This window comes from Vanessa atalanta, chromosome Z, assembly GCF_905147765.1.
Source record: "Vanessa atalanta chromosome Z, ilVanAtal1.2, whole genome shotgun sequence".
In the NCBI taxonomy this organism is placed as follows: Eukaryota; Metazoa; Arthropoda; class Insecta; order Lepidoptera; family Nymphalidae; genus Vanessa; species Vanessa atalanta.
The window spans coordinates 12414419-12439770 of NC_061902.1; the positions used below are offsets into that span (position 1 = coordinate 12414419).

The 25352-nt window shown below is 30.7% G+C and overlaps 1 protein-coding gene across 5 annotated transcripts in view; it reads right to left on the reverse strand.

The window, feature by feature from the left end:
• The window catches only part of LOC125076014 (potassium voltage-gated channel protein Shaker), a 139157-nt gene that overhangs the window by 66275 nt on the left and 47530 nt on the right, over positions 1-25352 (reverse strand). For all 5 annotated transcript variants that reach the window (XM_047687936.1, XM_047687935.1, XM_047687937.1 and 2 more), the window contains exon 2: positions 19954-20424. In XM_047687936.1, coding sequence (XP_047543892.1) covers positions 19954-20063 — 110 coding nt within the window. In that variant the 5' untranslated portion in view covers positions 20064-20424. The remainder of the gene's footprint in view (positions 1-19953; positions 20425-25352) is intronic.

A 25352-nucleotide genomic window follows, 5' to 3' on the forward strand; every position in this document is an offset into this window, starting at 1 on the left:
TTCAATTTCATACAATAACGATTCAAAAGTGCTTGTAAGAGCCTCCTCGAATAAAGTGTATTAATTTGATTTTGATTTTATGCCAAAAATCATACTGGCTCACTTGTCTTTAAAAACAGAATACAGCACTGCAAAGTTGCTGTTTGACGGTCGAATAACGGTTGAGCCACCCACGCTAAATCAAGCTGCAATTAAGGATACTTTTAGTGAGATAAACCTTCAGTAAACAAAGCGTCAAGAATATCTTATTTTAAAAGTTCTATTTCATATTACAATAACTATTTTGTTACACGGTAAAGGAAAACATCATTAGGAACCTGGAATCTGAGACGCTCTCGGGTGAGTAAGGAGTAAAGCGTTTTTTTCTTAATTGAACAGAAAGCGTTCGCTTGTTAGGAAAATTAAAGGGTTTTTATCATTCATTGTGATTGTAAAATAAGAGTCAAAAATTATTTTTTACCAAAATAATAGATAAATATAGCATAAAAATATTCTGTAATTTACCGACTACCGGGAAATAGTAAAATTGTTAAGAATAAAAAAAAAACACGCTCAGAAATTACAAATACCCATTCCAGTATAAATATTAAAACATTTCATAAAAATACAATATATTTGTTCCGAAATTCTCGAATCTTATTTCACCGTTGAAGATTAATGTCCGAAACTACCCATTGAGCTGAAATGGCACACTTCACTTCTCTGTAAAACAGGAAACAGTTCTTATACGTAGAGTGAGCGGGATAGATAATATTTGGGACGATCGATCCGCTCCGAGCAAGAAGCGAGAGCCGGTGCCGTTTCGACTAGAACAGGTAATGTATACAATTGCACACTGTCATTTTAAGCCTAACGATGATGTTGACGTGTTGATCGCCATTTGTGGATTTACAGTACAATAACAGCTTTGACTTGACCGCCATTTTCGGGTTCTATATAAAATTCAACTACTTTAATGATTTTAACCAAATATTTATCCAGTTCTAAAATACCGTTATATATGTTAATTTACTATTGGGCGTGTCATTAAAATATAGATTATATAATTATAACGAAACGAAGTGCTCATCTAATTTTTATAGCCCTAAATGTCTTCGTGTACATAATTTGATAATTTCAATTTTCCTACTAAGCGTATGTAATTTATAATTCGTTACACATAAATAAATAAATTACTTATTAACTAAATGAACAGTATTGTTAATGAATTTTTCCTTGCGAATTTTAGTGACGTAATTGACTTCGTTATTTAAAAATCTAAAAAGAACTTTGAACAGAAAACCGGGTATTCAGAAAACAAATGTGCGGCTTTAGCCAGTCTTTGAGATGAATGCATCTTTTATTTTGGTTTACATGGACAAAGCCGACTTCACCGGAAACTTTTTGTGACTGGTATCTTTTCGCTCATCGTTCTAAAGGTTTTTTTCTTACACCAAATGCAACTCTGTTGACAAAACTATTAATATTGTATTCGATGAATTTGAGATTTTTCATGATTTAAATTCAAAGTTAAATCTAATGTTTTATTAATTCTATCAAACATATAATCAAATGTAACGTTCAGAGGATATATTCCTACGAGCTTCCAGGATGCTGCCTAAATGAACAGAGTTATATTAAAATAATGCCGGGCTTAATAGTACCATCAAATAATACTAAACCAACAACACACATTATATGTATGTACAATTGAGATAATTATTAAATTATTTTAACATTAAATCAACGTAACAAACTGAACATTAAAGCTTTCAGGACTATTATGGTTACAATAATGCTATCCTCAGGGCTAGAGCGGAAATGGAACTACGTAAAAGATTTGTTACAAATGGCAAAGAAAACAGTTTCGTAATTGAATGTGTCTCGTTAAATACCAACAATAGCTTACATACTTTGTCACGTGACCGGTTTTAATACCAACGCGCCACCATCCTATCCCTTGTATTGCATTGCGGACGCGATGCGGCGTGACGTCATACAAAGGGGTGCGGGGAACATGGCCTATTTATCCCTGGGAAGAAAAAGTAGAGTTTCGTCCCGGATTTTCGGACAACTCTTATAATGATTACAGGATCTAAATTCATTGGTTTTATTTTAGCCTTAACTATACATTCATGATTCTGCAGTGTCTCGATCTATGTAAGTATTTCAATCTAAATAATTAGTTTTTATAAGAATAATATAAATTGTGTGGTGTAGTTATAACTACATCATTTAAAATTATGTTACATACAAGTATTTTTATATAAAAAAAAAACATGTAATACTATATATACACGTATATATATTATATACCGTATATCTATCTGGGCATATTAACATCGTAAGACGCATTGCAATTCCTTTCAAATACGCTGCCAACTTTGTATAATAATTATTATATTATTGTACCTGATATTACCTTGTATGAGTTTTATTGCTTTTAAAAGAAGCATTACGTATTAAGTTATACAATTTTAAAACAGTAACATTTATGGAGGACACTAAGCAAAGAAATGTTTAATCACAGTTCTTTATCAAAATCGATATTTTTGTTAACGATTAAAATATTATGAAAATGTTAAGTTAGTCCGTTTATATTTTGTCATCTGATTTTGATAAATTCAATGAACACAAATAAAAAAATATTCACGTGCACTCTTACAGGCACTTTTGATTCAATTTATAAGATTGATTTAAATCTTAGGCTACTAACAGTTAACAATTTATATTCTAGACTAGAATTAGCTTAAAAGTGGTCTCTTTTTCATTTGAAGAATCAAATATTATTAAATTTTATAATACTCAATTAAATAAATAGCATTCACTTAACTAAAGTACAAATAACTATTAATTCAACCGTATAAAAAAATCAATGATCATAATTTTAATTACTATCTGTAAATAAAAGTTGTTTCTTAATGTAGTAATCGATCTATAATCGCTTAAAGTCCTAAAGGAATATTGTGTAAAATAAAAATTTTATAAAAGAACATCGTAATAAAAAATAAAAATAAATTTGTGTAGTAATAAAACTACGCTTAAGGGAAACTCTCAATAAGAAAACATTTTCCGATGCATCGTTTGTCGCGTTATTTCTCACAATATTACTTAGAAAAGTGAACTTTTATATCAGCATTTCGCTTTCATCGAAGACTATTTAAGACGGATTTATGAATGAAAGTAGTAAGATCGCGTCCCCTTTCTATAGAAAGCTGGGAAAGTGAAATTGAAAAGAAGTTATTGCGGGTGACTGAGACAGAGGGGTCGAGAGCTTTCTGAACTATGTGTAAACAATGTAGCATCGAGCGTTGTGGTCCAACGGTCAACATACAACATACGTAATATATAATCTGATTTTCGTTGTTCTAAATTTCATAATAAATTGTTACAATATTATTTATTTAATTTACTATAATTTCAAGAGAAAAATATTCTTTATTTATACAAATAACAAATTCCACAAAATCAATCTTACGGAAGATTTTGGAAATTGGTGAATTGCAACTCCTTCCATCCTCCTTCCATTCCATAGCATTTAATAATATAATGTTATGTTATTTTAAGATAATAATAATATACCTATTTTATGAATAATAATTAATAAACATTATTATCGATCTATGAACTAATTTTATTTAAGGTTCTTTATGATTTTTTTTAAATATAATATGTATAATAAGAAAGTGCATGACTTTGTCTTATTCATTCCTTAACCTAAAAAGACAGCTCTAAAACGTGACCCTTGGTTTTGCAGTCACGTCTTTCGGTAAATATGCAAAAGAGTGACGTCATATGCAACTATATAGAAAGCTATGACAAAACGTGACCAGACCGTCAGTATGATACAGCCTTTACCTAATTGCTCGGGTCGGTCGTGACCTAGAAAAGAGAGTCGTCGCGGCGTCTACTTTAGCTCGAGCATCGCACTGCCGTATCATTCCCGGGTTTCCCCTGCGCCCTACCCCTTCATCCCCTACCTCCCTTCCCTCGCCAGAATTCGTGAAGACGTGCAAATTATGGATTGCCCGAAGTGGCCCGAATTTGATGTACGCGTGACGGGATATATGCAAATACTCTCTTACAGTCATTATAAATATTAGATCTGGTTTAAGTATATTTCGTTTTTTATTCATATTACGCAATCGATTCTAATTATTGCAAATTATATTAAAATACGCACCTAAATAAATTGGCAATTTCTTACGAATATTGAATCTGATATTACGGATTGCTTGATTGCAGATTTAAAATTTAATATTATTTAATTAATTCACTACAGTTATTTTTGCCAAATAAAAAATATTACTTGAATTAAGTAGAATGTTTAAAGTTATTCAAATCCTAAGACGAATTAAATAGGCCTTGATGTATGTGTGATTGCAATTTTACATTTAAAAAATATTTTTTCAAATTTTTCTACGTATAGGTACTCTATTGATTTGTATTCAAAATGAAAATAAATCTATAACAAATTTACAATACGATTGGAAGTGCGACACAATTTTGCTTATACCCAATATACGAATACATATGATATCATATTTTTAATGTATTGATTCTTATTTTTTTGAAACCAATATTGAATATTGTAGCCTAATTCTATGAAGACTATGCTTGCTACGTTTTTTGATACTATGATATTATTCAATATAATTTTATGTCTAATTATTCAAATATATAATGAACAATACATTTATGTATGGAACAGCAGCTTTACGTAATTTTATAATAGTAATTAAAAACAATGTGTAAGTATTGTTAATGCGGCTTATGAATGTCGTAGTACGTTGTTCTTTGTTGGCTACGCCTGCTACGGTATATCCGTAGCACTGTTTGTTAAGAAGTGCTAGTACAGCCACTACGGCGTTATTATTACTAAGTTTACATGTAACTTTTTCATTGTTTCTTGTAGCAATATCTTGTGTAAATAGACTATATTTTTATGTAAATATAATATATAGTTATTGATGCTAAACAGAAAAAAAATCAATAACAATTATCTTAATTACTAACAATTAAAAAAAATATATAAGATTTTGTTTCCAACGAATATAAAATTTATGTGATTTATATTATTTAAAACTGTATTTTATTTAACGGAACAATAACCTCATTATAGTTACGAATGAAACAAATCCGTATTTTTTAATTTTGCTCAAAATATAATTACTTGTATTAAAAATTAATTACAAGACTAGTTTATATGAATGCAATTCAAATACTGGCCGAGTTAAGACTTAATTAAACTCGTAATGGGGTTTTGTTCTGTGGATTGAATTCAATGCTTTGTTAGCATTTGAGGTTACAAGTGTGCTTAAATGAGTCTTGTTTCTAATTAAAAAAAATTAGCCGCAAGTGTGTCGTTTCGCTCTTTTTAGCCAATTATTTTGTGGGAATGCATCTTTATTCACTTGATTTGTTTATATATTAATTAGGCATGTATTATATCTTATAATCAATGTTAATTGTAAGGTTAGTCTCTTATATTTTTCATTATATGATTACCAAATAATTCGATTATTATTAGTCTTTTTTTCTATGTAAGTTATTTTCTACTAATGTAATTTTTTTGGTTATATTAATTTGTTGTAGTAATATTCAGTGCTGCCATCTAGAGACTAAATGTCTTATCTTTGTCGGTTGTAACGCCATCTGTTTTAATACTTATAACTTTCAGCAGCGCCATCTAGAGGCATAAATATTAATCAAAGTAAAATTTAACATAATAAATTCCATACTACAAGCCTGTTTACTGGTAAATAGTACTCATGAAATAGTAATTACTCAATTAAACAAAATTACTAACATGAAAGATTTAAAATTATTTAGTTTGATTTTGCTCTACGACACTTAATATTGTCCCAAAACTTACACTGCACTTTGTAGTTCCCCTTCGTACCGCTAGGTGGCGTAATTTGAAGCTTATAATTTTTTAAGTTTCTTTAATATTTTACAAGAAATAAATAGCAAATGTTTTACTGCAATATAAATTTATAAGTATAATAATAATTGATTTATAATGGACAATAAAGTTAATAAACTAAAATATTTAAGTCAATGTTATAAAATGGAATAAAAAAACGAAGATACGTTAAAACAACGTATGTTCTTTTTATACCTAAAGTAAAATACAAAAACATAACGTTGAAGTTAAATAACAAGCAGCGTCAATCTCCAAAATTCTCCGTTCAATATCTATGTCAAGCGGTAACGGTCCACCGCCCTTAATCAGCCATTCCCTAATACTTCTCGGTAAGATTTAACACACATTATAATACGAGTCATAAAACAAGCGCCGTTCTTTATAATTGGTATAGCAATGAAATATAAAAGGTTTTGCGAATTAACTATAAATAATTTCAATAGGCTTATTGTGTAAAAATAAAAATTGTCTCGTTTATAATTATCAGATTTTTATTAACCTTCGCAATTTGAACATGAAGAATAAATTGGTTATTAGCGCTGAAGTCGTCATTTCAATCGCAGTAAACATTTTAAGCACATTTCTTTAAATAGGTCTTCATTTTATAAATCTGCGTTCTCACCAAACTGCAGTATTAATGATCAACGCAATAAGGAATAATCAAAAGATTTTTTAAATACAAGCTCTTGCAACGAAATCCATATTTTCATAGGTTTTCATTCTAATCTTATATTTAAAACACAATCAAATATCTTCTCTTAATTATACTTTATAATATAATAGTTTTAAAAAAGGTTTTATAAAGCCAAGCAAATAACAGTAGGCGCGTTAATAATTTGAACACAATTTTAATTATATTTTAAAATGTGAACTATTTTTTCTCATTAGCTACATTAAAAAAAAAACTTCATTAACTTTGTATTTCCTAATACTCTTCAAAAAAATATCAATATAGATATTTTAAAGTCTCTCTACATTCGTAGGTTTATCCTACTATTAATACTTTTATAATAATTCATATTACTTTTTTTAATAATATATAAAATTTTATATGATATATAATAACTAGTTGCGCTAGGTTATCTGTATTTATGATGGAATTTTAATGAATATACTCGATATACATAATGGAAAGGGCAAAGAGTAAAAATAGTAAAGCAAGGCAGAAAGTTAGATTAAATATGAATATACCAGCCGTCTGTCCGATGGGATATCCCATTAGAAATTATGCAGAAACAGTGATGTTAATATAAAATTTAATTCTACATTTCATTTAATTTAAGATTTTTTGTTACTTTTAAATTATAAATCTAGAAACACTATGTACCCCTGAAATTGAATTGAATTAAAATATATATTAAATATTTTACTATTGTCATGTTAGTTAACTTGTAAATCATTGTATGTTGTTAGTGCGCTTTATTAACAAAAAAAAAAAAATAAAAACAACGCCGAATTTGCCGAATTTAATTATTAGAATTTTTTTGGTCACCTGTATTTCCCATATCCTCGTTTTACTTCAGTAACAGTACACTTTTTGTGTAACCCTGCTGGCGTAACAACTGTCTATACTAAATCAACGGAATACCTTATATTTAGTCTGGATTTGGAAGTCGACCCGTCAAAATGTTAAGCCAAAAGGAAACCATATAACCCCGAAACGCCCGAAATAATTAATTGGCACCATCTTTTAATGCTAAGCTGTAACAAATGCGCTTAATAATAACGAGGCAACTTTAACTAGACAGTTTTTAAAAATAAATTATTAAATTTCAAAAAATATATCACTGCTTTATAAGTATGGCCCAGATTTTGCACAATATAAACGTTTTTTTATTAATATTTCAGCATAAATATTATAATCCAAACAATTTTTCATACAAATTATCTTCCTAAATTACACTCTCTTAGGTGATCAATTTTCGATAGGCTATTATATCTTTTAATCGTTACATAAACCTAAATATTGACATATTTTTAATGACTAATTTTCATACTAATCTTTCATTCACAATTTAATCCCCTTTGGAAATGAATTTTGAAAAAACTTTCGTGGTTTACCTGCGTTTCATAAATCCCTGTAGAAAATTTTATCCTTTTAGTTCCACCTGCTTAAGATGTGCGTTGTATGTCAGTAATTCATTTAATAACTTTGTTAAGTAGATAATGTTATTGTAAATTTAAATTACAGATCATACATTTTTTTCCCAAATATTGAAATGACCAAACTATCGTCCGGAATTAGGTGAAATATTTGATATCCACGATATCAGCATTTATCCTACAGTTTTAGCGGTTAGGTCATTAGTTGTAACTTCACATTTTAACCATCTTGTGAAGCGATCTAGAACAGTGACACAATACCGTTGTCCTTGATGTATGGGTAAGGGATCAAGGGATAATATCCACATGGACGAAGGCAAATTGAGTTGATACGTCACGATTCGACATAGCATACTGACATGACGGTCATTTTCGTGATCACTCTCTGCAGTCTGTACGCTCTCCGGGTTAAACGTATCTCATGATAGTTTGGCTGAAAGGTTAGTGCCGGTGTCACTGGGACTATAGAGATTGTTGAAGATTTGCTTTCATAATGGTTAGGTCACAAAAGGATTTAGCAATGAGGTACTCATATCATATATTTCTACGCTACTATGCGGGATTTTGAGCTTCATAAGGCAAGCAGTTGCATAAGATCTTGGTCAGAACTTTGTGGTTTTGTTAGAAGGTTATGGTTCAAAAAATAGAAACCCAATGATTGGAACAATGATTATGACCGTTCGTTATCTTAAAATTTTAGAACTAATGTGTGTAGCCTATTGTCTAGCTTACGTCGTTAATAATTTTGTCCTTTTATTTCTACTAAGTAATTTCAGTTAAATTTCAAATATCTTTATAACTTCATAATAATTGTTTCTTGCTACCTTGCTCTAAGACTTTGTTTACCCTTTTCGCCTTCTTTTTTGTTTACTGTATTCGTGTACCTATGGTATAAATGTTATAAAAATGAAATGGCAAATTTTCGACTTAATTTATTTAATCATTCAAATTAAATCAATCGCAAATATTAACCGAGCGCTATGCAGTGATTACGTGGATACAATAAAATGGCTATTATGATAATAATAGGTTATTATACTTTCTGATGTTATTTAATATCTTTAATTCTAAAACACCTACAATATTATCCAAAATTTATAGCCATAATGTAGCTAATATTTATTGAAAATCTGCAATTGAAGGTTATTGTATATGGACATCGAATAATTTTATTAAATGCTTTAAATGGCCATTGTTTCATTTCAATAGATAATTAATTGGATATATATACATATATTGTATAGGATTTGAAATCATTCGTTATTACTAAAATTTACTATGACGAATATATACTACTAAAAACGATGATGCCGTAATATTTATATATTTTTAAAATTTTAATCGTAATATAATATATTAATAACAATAACTGCGCAAAAATATAAGTTATACCAACAAGGTTTACACAAGTAGCAAACTAGTATAAATAATTATATATTTTATAACTTCGTCACTTTTTCTTTGTGTAAAAGTTTCATATTATACAGTTATAAGAATAAAAGTGGTAAGATTTCAAATAATTCAATTCTTTTTCAATTAAATCGAAGGACAAGTTCATCTTTGAAAGGAGCACTTGGTAGGTAGGTCTGAGTCATTAAAATACGTTGTGGACACAAATGCCCGCAGAGATTTATTTTAAAAGGGTAATTAGGTACGAATGGATCAGCTATTCTTTCAGATTTCCGGATCAATTAGGTACCTTAAATATTAGAATTTACCATAAGTTATAAATTTAACAACGAGAAAAGATTTCCACCATGGTATGTGTAATTATTACAATGCTCTTTACGTACATATAACGTAGGTAACACAAGTTGAAAGTTATTTAATATTTTTTTATAATTTTATCAATATCGAAGTACGTTCTTTATTTTAAACGTATATTTAATAAAAAAGTTCATTTTGTCTACAATTCGTTTCGTAACAACTCACGAAAATATTGTGCGGTAATCCTTGTAACTTTTTGGTACCATTTATGTTTTTAAAGATTATGCTGCTTATTACACACTAGGGCTGTTTTAGTAATTAACCGACGAAAACAAAAGAGGGATGTTCTCAATTGGACGCGTATATATATTTTTCGTAGTTACAATTCTGAAAGTGGATTTCTTTTCAGTGAAGCGAAAACGACCCCATGGGCAGATAAGGGTTAAGAAAGCGCAATACAACTGTGTGAAGGATTCGCTTCTTAATCCTTTTCCTTAATAGAAAAAAAGGGACATTAAAGAAACTTTTGGTTCATTTATTTAAATTAATCTGTTGATTAAGATTTTACAGAGACATTCGCATAATATAAAATGATCACCAGCTTATTGAGTTTTTGTATGTGAGCGCGAGTTTGAATGAAACTCTTTGGAAAAATACACCAATGGTCCGTAAATGTCTCATTGATAGGTCTTCTCCTTGACAAGATTTGAAGTTTATTTCACCACGATGCTCTTATGAAGGCTATCGGGTTAAAATATTGCAGATTTTCGTCCTACATAATGCTGGTGTTCTCTTGATGTTTTCCTTCAACGGCGGGCAAGGTGATATTTTAAATGGAGTGGATATAATGTAATATTTTTAGTCAAAGAGGCTGTGTAACTAAACGTCTGGTGAAAGTACCAGATTTAATATTTCCATTTCAAGCAGATATGGCTCCGAATTTCATAACTTTTGCAACTATTACTAACGAAGCTTTAAACTTCTAGTTTGATGTCAAACTGCGAAAAATTTTTCAATCATTAGATACCTATTTGCTTGAATTTATAATTCTTATGTATTAGAAAATAGGGAATATTTAAATAATTATTAAATGACGGAGAAGTCATATTGAGGAGTTTTGTATAAAATATATTTAGGAGAATTTGTAACGCATGATGAACAATAGAGTTGTAACTTATATCAGATAATATTATAAAAAAGATAATTTTAATTTCTTTCTAAGATTCTTCGGATTCTCTGAGCTTTAATTTATATATCTTTCATATTTTTAATATAGTAGCTTTAGGGTGGGTTCTTTTTCAGATATAGCCTACTATGTCAACATAGTCGGTCTGGGTGATTTCCAAACGAACGTTGCCAAAGCATACCTACAGATGAAAACTTTTCTCGAAGAATGTTAGACGTCCAAACATCTTTACTGTAAAAAACACAATTAACTTTTAGGTTTTAAAAGATATATAGGATAGAGGATAAGTTTTAGAATTACAATTTTATATCAATGAAGAACGCATTTGGTTGCTCACACATTGGCGATGTTAGGAATGGTTAAAATTTCCTATAGTGATAATTTCAATGGGTAGTGGTAATCACTTACGTTCTGGTGTCCATTTACGAGTTCTCTAACCAACGATACGTTAAAGAAAACAGTAATCTTAAAATAGCACGACACTGTTATCATTTTCTTGTCTCATATAGTATTTAAATTTGGTTAAAAATTCAAATTTGTGGAAATCTAAAAAACGTGGTCGCGAATAATGGAAAATGACAAAAACTAAAGTTTTCTCTCCCAGTACTTGCTGCGGCCCGGTTCTGTAACAAATGGTGTAAATTTCTCGCGTTGATGTCATCTTACGTATTGCTTTCTGAAGATTTCCACACATACTTACGTCATGATGAACGGCAGAGTGACCACGAATATATATAGTGGCACATCGCATGCACATCTTACTTATGTTTTAACCACGATTATCTGTTTTCTGTTTATTCTGATTCTTTAACAGAGTTTCATCCGCAGTAGTCACAAGCTGGCTGATCAGATTTTTTTTTATTTTGCAAAATAAAAGCGTAAGCAATCGTCACTTACAAATGATTATTTTGAATAATATAAAATATAAAACAAAATATGAAATATGTTAATTTGGTATATGTACCGTGTGTATGCATTTAGTAAAAATCGGTTATTTTAATATTACAAACAGACACTCCAATTTTATTATTGTAGTATGTATAGATTATTGTTATTCTTCCCCTTATGATCAAGTATTTTGTATCTTTTGTAAATGGATGTTAAGATTTTAATATTATTTTGCAGCCAGCTTTAAAAGAACATAATCAGTGGGCGAGTGGCTGTTGTTTACAGATTGCTTTCGAAAGTCTTGTCCACGCTCATTCTTACATAATCCGAGCTACATTTTATATAATCTTTTGTCTTGAATTACTAAAGTTTTCGTCGGAAAGTTGACAAAATGTCACGATGTTGTTGTTATTCTGAAATTTTATTATATATTCTCAATTTAGGTGTTTTATTTGACTTATAAAATAATTTTAATAATTCTTATCAATTAGGCCTTAATATGATTATCATGGTTTAGAATTAATCAGCTATGTTCCATTGGATATATTTCGAGTTTGTATAGTATTAGGATGTAAAACGATTGTATATTTTAATTAATTTAATTATAAACGCTTTGATTCTCTTCGCCTTGAGTCTTCACCTAATGGTTTATAAGCCAAGAAATGTATTTATTACTAAAATAGTTTTCATTTTATTAATTCAATTTACCTAATCACCCTATGGTGACATACATATGGTGACATACATATGTGTATGTATGTTGTACCTTTGGTGTATCTTTTCATAATTTCATCGAATTTTGTCGTTCACATAGTTCACATCGTTTTCGGTTATATTCGGCATTGAAATTTCTGGATTGTGAATATGATTGTTGTATACCAGTTGTCTTCCTTATATAATTGCTCTAAGTGAGTTTCGGGATTCGTAGCCTAATTTGGATGGTAATTAGTAACATCTTGTATATATAGTATCAGATTGCTGTCAGAAATATGTACCTACTTTAAAAGCTAGCTCAAGCTAGAGTTATAAGACCTAAAATATACAAACATATTTATTACAAGCTTTTATATGATATTGTATTATTTGACATCAAAAGTATGTGACTTTCATTACATTATATTTTTTTACATTAGCAGCCTGTACATTTCCCACTGCTGGGCTAAAGCCTCCTCTCCCTTTGTGAAAGTTTGGAGCATATTTCACCACGCTGCTCCAATGCGAGTAGGTAGAATACACATGTGGCAGAATTTCGTTGAAATTAGACACATGCAGGTTTTCTCACGATATTTTCCTTCACCGCCCAGCACGAGATGAATTATAAACACAAATAAAGCACATGAAAATTCAGTGGTGCCTGCCTGGGTTTGAACCCGAAATCTTGGTACAAGGAACAAACACAATCTTGTTACTCCTGTTACTCGACTGCATAGAGTCAGTAACTCTTTTGTGGGGCAATGTATACGCTTCTACAACAGGATCCCAGAAAGTGTTCAAAATGCTTCTGTTGCGAAATTAAAAAAATTGTTAAGTAACGCTTGTGTGCGAAAGGTTACTATACAATTAGTGAGTTTATGTTTGATAGCACACGTTGGGAATGAAACGATCGCCTCCTGGCTGTTTCTACTCATATACAATTATGTATATAATTAATTTGACGTAAAAAAAAGTCCCGCTGAGTTTCTTTCGCCGGTTCTTCTCAGGTCAGGGTGTTTTATTTTCCGAACCGGTGGTAGTGTTTAATTTGACCATCAATAAGAAAGTGTAATACTTCTATATTGAATAAAGGAATTTGAGTTTGAGTTTGAGTTTGAATCATCGGTTAAAATGCACGCGTTCTAAACACTGGGCCATCTCGGCTCTTGCATAAGCAAATAATAAATTGTTTCGTCAAAATGCCTTCATATCTATCTTCAAATGTTTGTCAGTTCAGGAAATTAATAAAACTACTTCGCAAATACCAAATACGTGATATTATACAATAGACAATTCTATAGTCGTCTTCAGATTATCTTGTATCAATGTCATTTTAAATGTTTCATGAAGTTAGTAACGTACGAATTTGAGTAAAAGCTTCTTCAAAATATGTTTCATAAGAGGTACTATATATTCACCAAGTTTTACGCAAGAGTATTGTAAAGAATGACGTAACTCTGCTTAATTTCAATATTATCGTACATGTCGTACACACTTCTTGGTTACAAAGTAATATAAACATAAAAAAAAACCATTACCTTATTTTTGTTTTTATTTTATGCGTTCGTGTATCGATTAGCTAATTTCGTTGTTTTCTATACTATTATTAGCCCGTGCGTGTTACTGTTTGACATAAAACCATCATTGTACAATAAGTGACGTGCGAGTCGTATCGTGATAATTATTTCACTTGCAACGCAAGCCAACATAATCTTTACCAATCATTTCTTAAGTTCTTTATTAAAATTACATCAATAGTAATTTATTAATTTCATGATGACTATGCCAATTAAAAAATTTACTTCAGAAGTTAGTTTTCTTTTCATCTAGTTGCTTTATTAATTATTTCTTTTTGAAACACTATATTTATGTCGCCACAAGATGACTAGTTTGAAAGATCACAGTTTTAATTGCGTTCAAACTTTTAAAAGAACAGTTGAGACGAAAGTTAAAAAAAACGGATCTCACGATTTATTGTGTAATATATATATATAGTGTTATATTATTCTTATATGCAGAGTACGATCAAAGACCATTTGCAAAGAAATGTATAGACAAAAAAATAGGTGCCGAAAGGTACGACGGCCTCATTGCTTCTCATCATGCTATAATGCCTAGCTTAGCAAGTCTTAGATCTCGAATGTTATTGGGTTTTTCTGATGAAACATTCTCACTAGCATACTGGAGATATTGGCAGAGTTTAATTTTCAAGTGCGCGTAAAGCTGTTGTTTTCATCTGAACTGTGTCCAATTTGCCATTCCATTCAATAATATTCATACAAACAAGAGTGAAGGAAAAATAGTGCCTGTATTTGTGCACACATTTATGCTCTATAATATACAATTTGCTAGTATCTCTCGAAAATATCTGCGGTGGCCGAAATCGGATTCACATACTCATTACCAACAAATAGTAATTCAATAGGAAACATACATAACAGTGTCAGAGTACTGCAGTACAATTTCTACTTTAAGCGTTAAATTACAGGCGTACGTTAAAAGCGATTGATACGTACGCGAACATTTGTATGTGTATTACAATGAATTAGCTATCGACGTCGAGCTAGGCAACTCGCAATGACATGATACCAACGATGTATCGTGTTACGTTACGCAAGAGGTAAGCACTGGTTAGTTCCAAGTACTGCTCGTGCTTTCTACTAGTAAAAGTAGCATTGTTTGAAGTTGTTACATTATAAAAGTTAGTTTTAATGTTTTGATATATTTAATATTGCACTTTGCTTGCAGCTTGTTACTAAGCTTGTCAGCGCTTGATTTTATTTAGTGCGTTTTCCATCCAAGTGTTGTATCCACTAAAAGCTGTATTTATATATTTTGTTTAGGAGTTATCAGTGAAGCAATTCTGTGTTTTCTTTTTTAGATTGTCAAATTAACGATGACAGAAAGAAACTTTATTAGTCAGGCCCTCTCGTCTGTTTTACATTAGAATGCTTACAAAAATATCGTTATTTTAGGGATGGTGGACATTATCGAATTAAGTATCATACATTATTTGATAATAGGTATAATTTTTATCACTGGAGAATTTACTTTATTAAAGACACAATTTATTATTTTTATTGCAACGATGATTTAGCGAATTGCATATATTTTTTTATTGTTTTTAAATTTATATTTAAATTAATTTAAGCAATTACTATAAAAAGTTATTAATTTTAATTTAATATATAAATACAATATATGTCGTAGAAGACACAAATTATCATAAACAAGTATAATCGAATTTCTCGCAATCTCACGAACACATACACTGGATTCTATGCGGTTGCACGTTACAGTTAAACTGTAATTACGATTGCTTTGCTAGATTTTAGCATTATAAATATTAGCATAGAAATACTAAAAATAAAACAGAAATGTCATCGCATCTCGTTTGACATTTTAATGTTCATTTAGCCGCAATGTTTACGGGCATGAATGTCAATTGGCTTAATTCAAATATAAGTTAAATTAACTTGTTTATAATTTGATTTGTATATTTATTCATAATATCATGCACGTCTCATTATGATTTTGTTATATTTGTCAGACAATGTATGGCTTTATTCTATGTTACCTTCGCCTATAAACATTGACTGAAACAAAATATAAATAGCTCATTACTTCTATGTCACTCACTACGGAATAGTTGTTTTGACCTTTGCATCTGTAAGCTTATTGGTTCATTCACCTTTTAAGCTGGAATATGGAAATAAAACATTGTTGCTTAGCGGTAGAGTAGGTGATTTATATTATTTTTTAATAAGGGATGGTTATTTCTTTCCTACAGCGCCAATGTCTATGGGCGTTGGTGACAACTCACCATCACTTTGTACAGGTGGTCGTACACCTACGTTTAAAATCAAAAAAAATATATAAACTTGGAGTTTTAAAATTTTGCTATATATGTACAGGCATTGGAGCTGCTTGATGGAATAAATCCCAAGCTATCTCCTTTAGAAGTAAAGAGACCAGTAATTAATGAATGCAAATGATTGACTACTTCGCTCGTCTAGTCGCCACTCCATCGGGCTTCAGATCCCGAGGTTCTAAATTCATAATTCAATGCCATTCCATTAAAAAGTTATTGAGGCAGAAGTTTGGAAGTTGACAGTGTTAAGAATGTTGAACACTCTTCGGTCGTGTCCGATTGCCGTCTCATCGGATTTTGAGAATGAGTTAGTAAGTGCATTAAAGTATATCCTTTTTTGAGAAAGGTCACTTTAACCGAAACATGCCAAAATGACATCATCATCGTCATTACTACATCTTATTAAGTAAATAAGCAATTCGAATGAGTTATTTTTTTCAATAATAAAAACTTTGCACGATGAAAAATATAAACTATATTCTAATTAATTTTTACTTCAATAAATAAATGGTCTAAAAGACGTATAATTTTACACCAAAGTCCATAATTCATAACAGTGCATTTCAATACTAGCGTAGCTTTTGCTAAAGTACGTAACGATTTTCATGTTATTGACGATTAATTCGGTGAAAAAGTAAGCATTTTCCATGAAAAGTAATATAAACGTCTAGACGTTTTGTAAACCGGCCATATTTGTTAACCAGCTGCGACATATAGCTGTGGACTGTATCTACAACATATGCAAATAGCTGTCATAAAACAGGCCCCGTAATATGAATGTGTACGGTTTTTTTTCCACCGAGTTACGTTTACCAGAACTCGCTGCGACTGTATGAAAATGTTTCAATAAATATGGATATTATTTTTCAATGATAAATTAATAAATATTTTATAAAAAAATATAATTATTTATTTAGCCAAAATTTGTTATATCTTACATAGAGTGGATTAGATATCATAGTAGGCTCGATAAATATGGATATTATTTTTCAATGATAAATGAATAAATATTTTATAAAAAAATATAATTATTTATTTAGACAAGATTCGTTATATCTTACATAGAGTGGACTAGATCTCATTGTAGGTTCGATCATAGAGCACGGATTGAAACTGATATTTAATTTATGTTCATTTCATACTTAGTGGTAGGGAGAAATTCTGACACATGAATACTCGCAGTTTATGAATCACTTTTTGACATATAAGAATTACTATTAATAAAACGGCAGACGTTTTCCGCTTGTATATAATAACTGTCGTGGTAAGCGTTTGAACATTTTAGGTCCTGAATTGATTTGACTGACATTTATGCTAATTATTATGGTTATTGGTGAAACAATAGTGAAGTCTATTTATCTCAAATAGACTTCAATATTTAGAATTCATTTATATATATATGCATAGTTTTAAAAGATGGGCCTGCATAAAGCCTTATCACCAAATAATAGCATTTTCAATAAACTAAAATCATCGAAGCGAATTACTATTAACAATTTTAATTTTCTGGAGTGAGTTGAAGTGGGTTTTAAATCCGCTCAATCGGATTAAGATAAGGGGTATGTTAAGAAAAATCTAATTTACGCTCTCCCGATGTCGTTGAGCCGAGATGGTCCAGTGGTTAGAACGCCTGTATCTTAACCGATGATTGCGGGTTGAAACCTAGAAAAACACCGCTCATTTTTCCTGTGTTTAATTTAAAAAAAGAAGTAATCTCATGTTCATCTGCGAAGCTTCAAACCTTGTCCTCAAAGGAGGAGGCATTAGCCCAGCAGTTGGATATTTACAGTCTTTTACTCGATGTCATATTGTTAGACCGAAATGAAATTGAAATAAAGAATTTTATATTCTGTTTGACGCAATTCAATACTGCAGTTGTAGTTGTACTGTAGGTAGCATAATATGTGCGTTTGAGATTTTTAAATAAAGTAAAAGGAAACCTTTTAATATTCCACTGCTGGGATAATCCCTTTTCTCCTTTTGAGTTTATTCTACAACGCTCCTCCGATGCGGATGGTGGATAAACATGTGACAGATTTTCAGTCACACATACAGATACAAGTTTCCTCACAATGTTTTCCGTAAAAACTGAATATGAGATTCATTATAAACGGCAATGAAGTTTATGAAAACTCTTTGACGCTTGTCCGTACTTGAACCCAAAATGTATGTATTCTCACCACCGTACCATACTGGCTTGGTTTTTAAATAACTTTTTACTAACGTTTTAATTTAGTATACTATAAGTAGTAAAGTTTTAAACTACGGTTAACTACTTGAAGAACTCTGAGATACCTATTTCTTTACCTCTGATAAGGTTCTAGTTGTTTTATCTATTTTGCTATCTCTACTCTTATTTTCAGATATTAATATTATATTTAATTTATATAAGAAGATTTTGTTATGTCGTCATATAATCTACAATATGCGGTTACATTTACATATTTTTCGTATATGTTCATAAATGCACAGTGTGTTATTAGGTTATTGAAAAAATGTAATCATATGAATATTTTATTCAGGTATTTTGATAAGGTTATAATGTTTTAAGATCAGGAATACCCGAGGTATTGCGTCTGTAAGATTTTTGTGCTTTATATATTTAATAAAATTTTGTATCGCACAAATTCTTGACATTCCTGTGTACAACTACCGCCTTGACCTAGTTTGCCGAATTTAAAACGAATATACAGCTTAATTCTAAGGTTACATCAAAACCTGTAATCGATATTGTTTGTAACAATATATATATAATATATTAAAAAAAAACAGCCTTCGATATAAAACAATACTGCTGCTTTTATTCAAATCAAAAATATTTTAAATAAGGTAGTTAATTTTCTTTTCTATAATCATTGAAATGCTCACTTAAATTATACGTATTTCAAGCAACGAAACAGAAAACTGAATATATTTAATAGTAAACAAATTATATTACTTTTATAATCTTGAATAAAGATTAAATAAATAGAGTCGATGTGGCAACATGACATTTCTATTCAAAAGTAGTTCTTTAAAATTTCAATTGAGATAAATGTTACGAATTGAGCTCTTCAGCGGTTATATGGCGGAGGCGTCTTTAAGATCCCGTTAGAGCATTATGCAGGAATCTAGACTTGTATTTCGAGATATCGAGTTAGGGACTGTCGACAAAATAATACGACATTGACAGCTACATCGATTTCAAATGAAATGGAACAGCATAAATGAAAATTGTCAGTTCAGTATTTGAAATGTAATACGGTAATTTAAACGTTTTTGTAACGTTCAAAATTATTTCATATCGACAATTTTGTCGGATGTATATTAATAATATATACGTATTATTATTAGAGGTTTATATATTATGTATAAGAAGTGGATGAGATGTATATTTAAACCGTCGCATGTCTTCTCTTTCATTTAATAATCCTACTAATGTCATAAATATGTGCGAAACCAGACTATTGCTACTATTGAACACCTAACATCCCTCCTTCTTCTCACACACAGACAACGCTGTGGGCGGAAACTAGATGTATAACTAAAAATATATTAAGTAATAGTAATTAGGCCGTTTCTGTAAATAAATACAATTGTCATAAGATTTAAAGCACTTACGCCTCAGTGTTGTCATCCCTGGACTCGGAGCGTTCGGCGTTGGCTTGGCCGCGCCGATGTCGTCCGCGCTGCTCGTCTCCCAGTCCATAAAGGCCGGCGACGGCCGCCATTCTGGCGTTCGTTCACACCATACCACAACAATCACAGGCCCATAGTCATCAAAACACCACCGGAAGACAGAACCAGAACCACGGCGATCATATTCATGTCTTCACGTTAGATATCACGTATTGTCCCCGCATGAGTGTCCTTAAGTTTATAAACTACGTTAAATCTTTACCTAATATGAAAAATTTGGACGCCTTCATTGGTACAGTACGTGCTAATCATCACAATTGAATTATTGTAACTCGTCATAAGTCATTTAGTATTATTAAGCTTTCATTGTTATTATGTTAAGGTTGCGTTGGCCACGTGTGATTCATATCTCTCGCGCTCGCGATCTTCTCGTTTTTTATGTGGCAACTGCATCTGTCAATTTAAAATGATTTACATTCATTTGAATATGATACTGAATGCTATTAATCATACGATACTGTCAAAAGTGGTTGTTCCCGTGCGTATCCGATTTTTGGAGTTTCACAATTTAAAATTAAAATGACGTATTTTATTATGACAATTTAATTAGTCTTTTACATTCGAAGCAATTTTAAAATACAGTTGTTTTTCAATTATCTTATATTAAAATATTATATAATTCAAGCAATATCTCCTAGACGTCAGTTGCAGTAAGAAAATTAATTACAACTCTGTCCGGAGCGACGCGTCAGCGCAAAATATTTGACTTCCAAGTGCAATTAGCTTTTTAAAATCGTTTTCTTCAATTTGTTAAGTAATTATTCATGTTTTAATTTTTATTTTTTTTTCGATATTATTATTTATTATTGTTCACCTTATTACAGTATATTCTGTAATATCCATTAAGTGCAATAAAAGAATTCGATATCTCGACACATACTTTAATTATATTGATTAAGTGTTATCTTATTTTTTAATTTGTGGACGTAAATCTAGATTTACAGGTAGAAGTAATGTGAATGATCTTATCATGATTTATGACAAGCATAAAACAAAGACAAAGTCAACCGAGCTCAAATACGAGAATCAAATCTACAAGAGTGTATGAAAATGTTTATAGTAAATATATCATTAAATATTTATGTAGATATAGCTTTATTTATTGATTGTTAAAAATCATGTTTAAAATGCAATCAATGATTAAAAAATTTCGCAATAAGTTAAATACGTAGCAATGTTTTCAGTGATTTAAATTGAATGCGGTATAAACGTAGCGGCGTGGTTTTATTAAAGCAAGTGAAATAAATGGCGTCCAATCGACGATGCGGCCGAGGGCGGCTGAAAATCGTGATTTATTTACATCCTACAAGAGAAAACGATCACTATAGTGCTTTATTGATGTACGAGTTCATTTATATGAGATTGTTTAAAATTTATTTAGTGTCGCTTACAATTAACACGAGTGCGAACATCAAAGTGTAAACACACTCCGGCGCTTGCATTGTTTGAATAAAAATGGTTAATACCTATGTATGTATATTTTTTAATTCCATTCTGGAGATCTTGGAAACTTACTTTATTATTAGTAAAAAATAACATTCTACTATTCTATTGTTAAGCATAATATTAATGGTACGTCGCAGATTTGTTTCATGTTTAGTAAATAAAATATGGTTTTTTTTTTATAATACTATTGTTATATAAATAATTGTCATGAAAGTCGTTAAAAAGATTTACTAAAAATATTTAACGAGTTTAAAAAAATAAAAATTTGTAACTATTAATCGGTTTAGTTAAATAGTCATCATGCACCATAGAATAATTAGTACAATACGATGCATGTTTTCTCGGTCGTAAAACAAATCATAAGTGCATTAAGCTGAGTTGCCGATATAAACTTTACAGCTTGACCTGTAGTGTCGTTGAAATTCGCTGTTTTTATGATATGGGTTGGCGGACGGGCAAATGGCTCGCTTGACAGTAATTGGTCAACACCGTCAATAGAAATCAGCGCTTTAAGAAATACCATTCCTCATATCGCCAATGTGACGCCAATATGTCTCCTTGGAAACTAAGATGTCATGTCCCTTGTGCCTGTTACACTGACTCAGTCACCGTTAAAATGGGACCACACCAATACAATGTGTTGCTATTTGGCGGCGTAATATCTGATGGGTAGCCGGTACCCGACAGGTCTGCACAAAGCTCTACTACCAAATAAATATAAAGGTTACAATGCAAAAAAAAAATGTTGTAAGGGGATCCTCCCTACTGTGTAAGTAAGCTGTAATAGACTTTTGTCCGTTCAGTTAAACGAGATTTATAGTTAGGACGCGTTTTGATTTTGGAAGAGACCAAATATCGTATTAATGAGTGATTTTTTGATCGACCGCGACACACTTAACGTGGCACTACATTGGTTCTTTTGACTTGGCATTGACTCTTAACCATAAGGGAGAGTTTTCGTACATTATTGGTGATATTCCGGCTAAAATTAGAATGCTAATGATTAACTCTTTTGTAAAAATGAGCAAATTAATTAAAAGAAAATTATAATAGGTTTGGCTCAACATCATAAAGACTTAAGTCAATAGAAGTTAAAGGATTACAATTGGTAATTGGTTATATTTGTACCATTAAATATGTTTGTAGATATTTTTAGAAGTTTATTTAATACTCATTAAATAAACTTCTAAAAATACTATATTACTTTGAAAATATCTAACGTTGAAATAACTGATCCGCGACGATCCAATTAAACGTTTCTCAAGGGACGTGCGATGCAATTTATTGAAAATTTCACCTTATAAGTTCTCATACTACTTACGAAATTTCAACTCCATCGATCTCCGGACCGACTCGACAGGGAGAACCCTTATATTTGTCAATTTATCACAGACCACGTATGGAATCCATTTGCTCTTAAGTGAAAGCGGATGATTACTCTTTAAATGATGTAATAATATAAAGTAAATAGTAAAATCTGTAAACGTGTGCTCGACAAAGCATTCCTCTCCTTTTGAGAAGTTTCGGATTTATAACAGTACTTCAAAATAGGCTTAGATGTAGAGGACAGCTGAGTTTTTAATTTGTGTTTTTAATTCGTGCGATCTCACGTTCGGGGATGAAGGAAAATATCACGAGGAAATCTGCATATATTCGATTTAGTTCGGCCATTCACTTGCCGCAATGGAGTAGCGCGGTAGCGTAACTTCCAAACCTTATTGTTTAATGAAAAGGCTTTAAACCCAGCAGTTGTATTAAGTGACTGGTGACTTTAGTTTTTACCTTAAATAAATGAAGGTTGTAGGTCTTTGTACAAACCCATCTGAATAGGTACCACCTAAGCATCATATATTCTACCGCAAAGCAGCAATAACATCTCGGTTCCTAAGGTTGGTGGTGGATTGGGTATGTAAGAAATGGCTAAAATTTCTAATGGACAATGGTGACCACTGACCACCAAATGATCCATTTGCTAGTCCGCCTACCGATGCCACAAATATAGTTTATGTTGCGTTCACGAAACAAAGATTTTCCATAAATTAAATAAAATATTTTCATCATAAAGACATAAGTGGTTTAGTGCACTTGTAAAGCTTTCACACCTATGTCTTCGAGACATGGCCCACATTGAGGTGTTAATCCAATATAAATAAAAAGTAACCTCCTAGAGTGACATGACCTAGTTGAATCTATTACCATAATCTGTTTCATAGGATTCAATATGAAAATAGATTTGTGAGAATAGATTAATGTATTATAAAATTATCTGAATGTGAGGGACTGATTATGTCATAAAATGTTGTTAAAAAATATGTTTGGGAACTAGTAGTAGCTATTGAATTTCTTGTCAGTAATTTTCGGTAGAATACATTAAATATAGTAAATTTTATGAGTGTAATTGAATCAAATTACCCTTTTTTATTTTGTAATTGATATCATGTGACAAAAAAATATATAAATTTATTCACGTAAAAGTGAAATATGAAAATAATTGTCTACCCACGAGTGCTGTTACAAAACACAAAGATGCGAAGTATAGCAATGTTCTGTTTTTGAAATTATACTGATTTGGAAAAACTGTTAAAATTCATAAATTTTATGTACTCAAATGTCTTCTCACATTGTCGTGAATAGAATTTTTTGTTTTTTTTTTCATCGCTTTCGTTCCTTTTCCGATATATATTCTACGTTGAACTACGCCTAGGTGACATTGGTGAGATTTATTTCACTTGGCACAACGAAAACCCATTAAGAAAAGACTTAAATTGAATTATAACTATCTAGTACTACTTACGAATAAAAATGTCAAGAAAACAAATGAATACCTTTTAAATTAAAGTCTTATCTATACTGGATAGGATATTAAGTACAGTGTGACGAAATTAGTATTGAAATTCTAGTGAAATGGTTTCTAGAAGAGTTATGTAGGGAACTTAACACTAATTCTAGGCACAAATTTGCATTAATTTCACTGCTAAAACTACGTTTAAATAAACACCCGTTTCTAAAGTCTTGTTTGTAGAACGTTGAAACTGTCTGCGTATAATCGGTTTTAGCGAGTTTTAATTAACCCAAGCATAATTCACTTAAGTGATTATTCGTTTGAAATTTATATTAAAAATTATGCATTTATATTATCTGTGACCTCCATCTATAGATATGTGATTTAATTTAAATGGGGATTGCATAAAATACATATTAAAAATTACTTAATTATTTACCAAAACAATACATCATTAACTTCCAATTTAAAAAAAAATGTTAAAATAGTTTCAGATGTAAAAATATTTTATACCGAACGTGTTAACTGTTTATAATATTTTGGGTTTAATGACCTTTTGCGCAAGTCGCAATGGAAATTATACGCACTACATTGCCTTATTACGGTTACAATACGTGTCGTATTTAGTTATTATTTGTATTTGCATGTTCAATATAAACTGGCTGTATAACGTCATCCATTGAGCTACCAGATTAATCATTTATATTTCAATATCGTAGTGATATTCGACCTTTAAAGACAGCCTACGCGCAACATTTCTTATGTAAGAGATTTTGCGCGTAGGCTGTCTTTAAAAGCGTTTTGAATATGTATTCAATGACACATTTTTTTACCTGACGTATTTTTAATACTAGTTAACCTGCGGCTTTTTAAAACATTACCCATAGCGTACAAACCGTCACCCCAATTTTATCCCCTTATGGGGTAAATTGATAAAACCTATGTCTTTCCCAAGGATTCAAACTATTTCTATTTTATAGGTTAAGCCGCTGAGGTTTAAACGTGAAGAGGCAACAGACAGAGGTACCGCAGTTATATTATTAGTGAAGATATAGATTTACGAAATTCATAATTAACCTTAATGAAGGTATTG